Below are 6071 nucleotides of genomic sequence, written 5' to 3'. Positions count from 1 at the left end.
AAGTGTTCTTATCTAAAAAATGGATTTTTTCAGACAACCTTTCCAACCTTTCTAAGGTTGGAAACTGAGTCAGTACAACATTCATGAAAGAAGGGGGAAATAATGATTCAGTTATGGGTTGAACTTGTGGGAAAAATACAGGTTAATACCATAATCCAGTCCCTAACTGTTTCTAATTTGCTTTAATGAAATCCTCACTAATCATCATCTTTTTTTTTTTTTTGAGGCAGTGTCTCACTCTTTTGTCTGGGCCAGAGTGCCGTGGTGTCAGCCTAGCTCACAGCAACCTTGAACTCCTGGGCTCAAACAATCCTCCTGCCTCGGCCTCCCGAGTAGCTGGGACTGCAGGCATGTGCCACCACGCCCGGCTCATTTTTATCTACATTTTTAGTTGGCCAATTAATTTCTTTCTATTTTTAGTAGAGTCGGGATCACACTCTTGCTCAGACTGCTTTCATACTCCTGACCTTGAGCAATCCACCAGCCTCGGCCTCCCAGAGTGCTAGGATTACTGGTGTGAGCCACCACGCCCAGCCCATCATTGTTGATTTTGATAACATCAAAGATTCTTGGATTTATTATGTTCTTTAATATAATTTGAAATTTAATTTCTCAGATGCTCTACCTTCCCCACAGGAGTCAGGGACACCATTTCTAGGATTGGTAGAGGGGTTTCTACAGCACTTTTATGGCTGCAATAATGTATAAGGTATGGCTGATTGAATTATTTTATTCTGTTCAGTAATAGTAAATATAGGGTTTTTGCCAATTCTGGGCATATTAATATATTTAATGAGATCACAACTTTGTGGTGACAGAAAACATCCCTTTCATATTCATCAGGGAGTGACTGTTTTCCTTTATGAAGTGAGCAAGGAAAGGTAACTCAAACTTAGGTTTTTGTATTTTCAAAATGTTATGATTTTCAGTACTTTTGAGAATTGAATTATTTATAATTTTTGGTGGTGTAAAATGCTGGAAAAACTAAAAAAAAAAGGAACAAAAAAAGAAATTATATTAAAATTGATGGTGATGATGGTTGCACTACCCTGACTATATTAAAAGCCATTGACTAAAAAAAAATTTCCAATGTCATTCCCATGCTTAATACTCATTATAGTACTATTTAAATTGATTAAGTGAATAATTTCCCCTACCTCCAATATTCCTTTTGCATGATGGACTTCTGTTTTAATATATTCAACCATTCTGATGCTGAAGTAATTTTTTTTTATTTTTAAGTTTTTTATTTCAGCATAATAAGGGGGTACAAATGTTAAGGTTACATACATTGCTGTTGCCTTCCCTCCCCCCTCGAGTCAGGGCTTCAAGCATGTCCATGGCCCCGACAATACACAATGCACTTGTAACATATAAGTGTAATATATAAGTGCATATAAACCCATCCCCTCCCCCCCACCTGCCCGACACCGATCAATGTGTTTTTTGTTGTTGTTGTTTTTGTTATTGGTTTTTTTTGTATAATATTTTGGTTAGATCATAGGGATGGGCCCCACTTGTACTCACTGTCACATTGGTACTGACTGATTTTCAATATGGTGCTCAAAAAGGGTGGTGTTCACCAGAGATTGGGGGTGGGGGGATAGATCCACATCTGAGAGACGCGCTGAACAGTGTGGAGAGGAAGGGCATAACCCTAACCTTTGCCAAGTAAAGGCAAAATTATAATTTCTAACAAAAATGTTATATTGAAGTAATTTTATCTTATACCTTTGAATTCACAAATACTAATTTCCACATAAATTATTGGTAATTTATTCATGGTAGGTCTTCTTGCAATATTTTATCTTCTCCTTTATGTCTCATGGCCCCTTGCTCAGCACATAGTCAGTCGTCCCACTGTTCCTTCCTGCTCCTTCCTGAATGAGATGAGCAAAGTTTCTTTATTTCAAACCAGTGTGGAATCATTTGTGCATTCAACAAATTCCATTTGATCTTGTATGATTAATATTTTAGGATTATATAATAAAATGAGAGCATATATAGTTTACTTGGATCTCTGAATTACCATAAATATTGTATGTTTATAAAATAAGATATTGTGTTTGAATAAAAAATTCCTACAATCATAATTGAAAAAAGGATATATGCTCATTCTTTTAAAAACTAACAAGATAATCAAGAATATTATGAAAATAAATGGATCATTGCAAATATAATTATGTCAGATTTGAGACAGGTTGGTTGTTACATATATAGTCAACTTCTGACACTGTCTTTTAACAGGAGTTGACATGAGAAAGGCCATTTACCCTTCCTTTGCCTAAGACTTTCCCACCTGTAAAAAGGGAATAATGAAGCACTGCATAGAATTGTTGTAAAAGTTGTATGCGACCAATTAACATGGTGTCTTGTAGTGGGGAGATTTTCTATATATAATTTCATACAGTGGCAGAACTCTTATGAAAGGAAAATAGAATTTATTCAGAACGTTAGTTGAAAATAATGGTATGAGTACAATAGTGAATTTTAGTTGACACAATAAAACAAATCTCTTGTTTCCACACAGGATTCTCTGAATCTGAGTGGGATTGTTAATCGACAGAAAATGACAAATGGCCTCCAGGGATGTGGAAATAGGAATGATCTTTTTATTGCAGACCATTGTTGGATTCCTGGGGAATTTCTTTCTTCTTTACTATTACAGTTTCCTTTATTACACCAGCTGCACTTTAAAGTCCACAGATCTGGTTCTCCAGCACCTGATTGTAGCCAACTCCTTGGTCATACTCTCCAAAGGAGTTCCACAGACAGTGGCCGCTTTTGGGATGAAACATTTCCTGAATGACTTTTTGTGCAAACTTGTTTTCTATGCTCACAGAGTGGGCAGGGGTGTGTGCATGGGCACCACCTGTCTCTTGAGTGTCTTCCAGGCCATCACCATCAGCCCCACAGGCTCCAGGTGGGCACAGCTGAAACCACAAGCTTCTCAATGCATTGGGCCCCTCAGTATCCTGTGCTGGATCTTGAACCTGCTGGTAAATGCCATTATTCTTAAGCATGTGACTGGCCAGCAGAACAGGATGAACAATACTAAGGAGAAGGATTTGGGGTACTGTTCTGCAGTAGATATTTACCACAGCATTAAGGGATCTTTATATGTTTTGTTGTTTTCATCCTACGATGTTTTGTGTTTGGGACTCATGACCTGGGCCAGCGGCTCCATGGTTTGCATCCTGCGCAGGCACAAGCAGCAGGTGCAACACATTCATAGCACCAAACTCTCCCCCAGATCCTCCCCTGAGTCCAGAGTCACCCAAAGCATCCTTGTCCTAGTGAGCACCTTTGTGTTATTTTACACCCTCTCGTCTATCTTTATCTTATTTTTGACTATTATTCCTAATCCAGATTTGTGGCTGGTGAACACATCTGCACTAATCACTGCTTGTTTTCCTACAGTCAGCCCCTTCGTTCTCATGGGCCGTGACCCCAGGATACTCAAAATGCACCCCACCTGCTATGCATGGAATAGAAAATTCTCTAAGCTAATAAGATGCCTCTAAATTTCATGCAGGTTGTCTTGATTCATTTTATACTGTGCACTCAGTTATTCTTTCCTGGAAGAGGTTAATGCACAACTATAATCAGTCACACAAGAGAGTTTGAACCCAGACCCAGATTCTGCCCTCATGGGATTTGTCCTGTGTTAAGAATGGCAGGTACAGACTAAATATATTAAAATTATTTTATAATTTCCATTTTATTAATCATTTCAATGGAACACTTTAAAGCTAAGAATTCTTCTAAACATAGAATTCTAATAATTTAGAGAATAAGGAAGCTTATATGAGTGTGTAACTTTAAAACAATTCATTTAAAATGCTCTGAAATGATCTGGGCATAGAAGCATAATAAGGATTTAATGAAATGGAAAAGCGTGGGTATTATCACATCTCGAAAGTGGGAAGGAAGCAGTGACTCCACAGCAAGTGGCCGTCGCTGGAGCTTGAGGGAAATAATGTATCAGACACTGCTGCAGGGTGTCAAAGACCAGGTTTCGTCATTTTGCCTTAAGTTTCCAAAAGAAAATTAGTGATTTCAAATATGTAATTTTTTTTTGTGGGAGGGGAGTAGCATATTCTTTCAAATATTTTCAGGTAAAAATGGACAGAATAACCTGGGTGGGGCAAAGTGAGCACAGGGATCTTGTTAAGAGGTCTTAGTTAGAATTAGTTCAATTCGCAGCTAATAAATATGGGACTCGCAAAGGAAAGAAACTGGTTTGTGGAACCCTTTGTAGGAAACTATTTTGGGTCAAGCAATGATCTAAATTAGCCTGTTGTGAAGAAAGAGGCCGGATGGATCCCACGTCCTGAATTTGGGGGAGTGAGTCTGCGGTGGACCCCGACCATGGAGGAGCTGAGGACGAGGTCTCTGGGCACGAAGGTCACGGTCCCGTTTTTGGAGAGGGGCAACCGCTTGTTTGAAATAGTCCAGGGAGAATTTTTGAGAGAGTTATAAAATGAACTGGGCAATTCTTTGACCAAAGTGAAAAATTAACCCAACTGTTTGTGGTTTTAATTAGAACACACAGATGAAATTTATTAATTGTTCAAAAATTCCAACTATACCACAAAGAGGCTTAATCTAATTGCCAGATATTGAACCTTGGCTTTATACCACATTGTTTCACAAATACGGATCAATATAAATCATTAGATATCAAAAATATTTTAACAAATATAAAATATTTTAGTCAATGAGGTTAGCTTTTGTACACATTCTGTTATAATATTTTTGAAAGTACGCTACAAAATTTTAAAATATTAAAAACTTAAACGAGGCAACATTATTAATGAATAATAATAGTTTTCAGACTAAAATAAAATGGAATTCTCCCTATCAAAGTTGTTGACTGTATTGGATTCAAGACTATTTACATGAAATGAGATAGCTGCATATTCAATTACCAGAATAGAAGATGCCTGACGATATGTGTGGTAGATGTCAGTCTCTGGAACTTATAAAAATAAGGGCAGGCTAAATGCAATTTATATGTAATAAGAAAGTATAATGTAGGCAATATTACAGATTATCAGCTGCAATGAAGCAAAAAACAAAAACAATAAATTAGGAGAAATTATTGGAATGAGAAAAAATTGAGAGTGTTTTGCAGTCACTTAGGGGTGACAAGGAAAGACACACTCAGGCTGCACCTGTGCATTTGGTGCAAGTCTATGCAATAGAAATTTACATGCATCTGGTAGGTGAATCAATCAGCCATATCAGTGAGACCTAAAAAATGCTTAAAAGATAACTTTCAAAAAAATAATATTATGACACTCATAAAGATGTGAACACATATTAAAGTCTTTTATTTATCTTATGATCAGCAGAAATTATAACCAGCAGAAATTATAATCCAAGGAAGAGCCACATAAGTATTAATCAGGAATATTTAAATTAATATGGAAATGGACAGAAAACTCATATCACTGCAGTGTGAGAGGAAAAGCAATTGACTCTATACTCAGCAAGACATTGTGCATTTCAATGAACCTAAAACAAGGCTTTGAAAAAACGCTCAAAGACTGTGCAGGTTAGAGTCGGATAACCTGGAGTGTGTCCTGTAGACAGGGCAAGATTTTCCACTGAACAACACATTTGTTTCTCCTACAAAAAGTCTGTAAAAAGTGAGAGTTTCCTCAAAAAGAGAGTTGAGTCATTGGAGGGATCATGACCTCTGCCCGACCGCCTGTTCAGTCAGAGCTTTGACTGACCCGCCCTGTGCAGTTTTATTCGCCCGGGGCAGTTCCAGCTTAGAGCCCCCGCTTAGTCTCGCTGGTTACCAGAGGCGACACCTCTAACCGCCTCCCCAGTCCCACAGTTCAGTTTCCTCCCGTCTTGGAGCCGTCCTCCCACGGGGCTCAGGGGAGACCACGCCACCTTTCACCATCAACCGCACCCTCCAGCACTCTCTTCTTCTGCTGCGATTTCGCACCAGTTTCAGACAGGTCCCTGGCTGGGTGGGTGTGGCTGTCAATGGGGAAGCTCAAGGAGTTCTCCTGTGGGTCTGATCCCACTTCACCCCCTGGCCTGGCGAGCTGGCG

At 38.6% G+C, this 6071-nt stretch overlaps 1 protein-coding gene across 1 annotated transcript; it reads left to right on the top strand.

The window, feature by feature from the left end:
- The first annotated feature begins 2576 nt into the window (after positions 1 to 2576).
- Positions 2577 to 3524, top strand: LOC142864081 (vomeronasal type-1 receptor 3-like). The gene has a single exon (XM_075997113.1). It carries the CDS (start codon positions 2577 to 2579, stop codon positions 3522 to 3524), a length of 948 nt encoding a protein of 315 aa, XP_075853228.1.
- The last annotated feature ends 2547 nt before the right edge of the window (positions 3525 to 6071 follow it).

Source organism: Microcebus murinus, chromosome 24 (assembly GCF_040939455.1).
Source record: "Microcebus murinus isolate Inina chromosome 24, M.murinus_Inina_mat1.0, whole genome shotgun sequence".
NCBI classification, from domain to species: Eukaryota; Metazoa; Chordata; class Mammalia; order Primates; family Cheirogaleidae; genus Microcebus; species Microcebus murinus.
The sequence above is the reverse complement of the archived record's forward strand: the minus strand, read 5'-3'. Positions and strand labels throughout refer to the sequence as shown.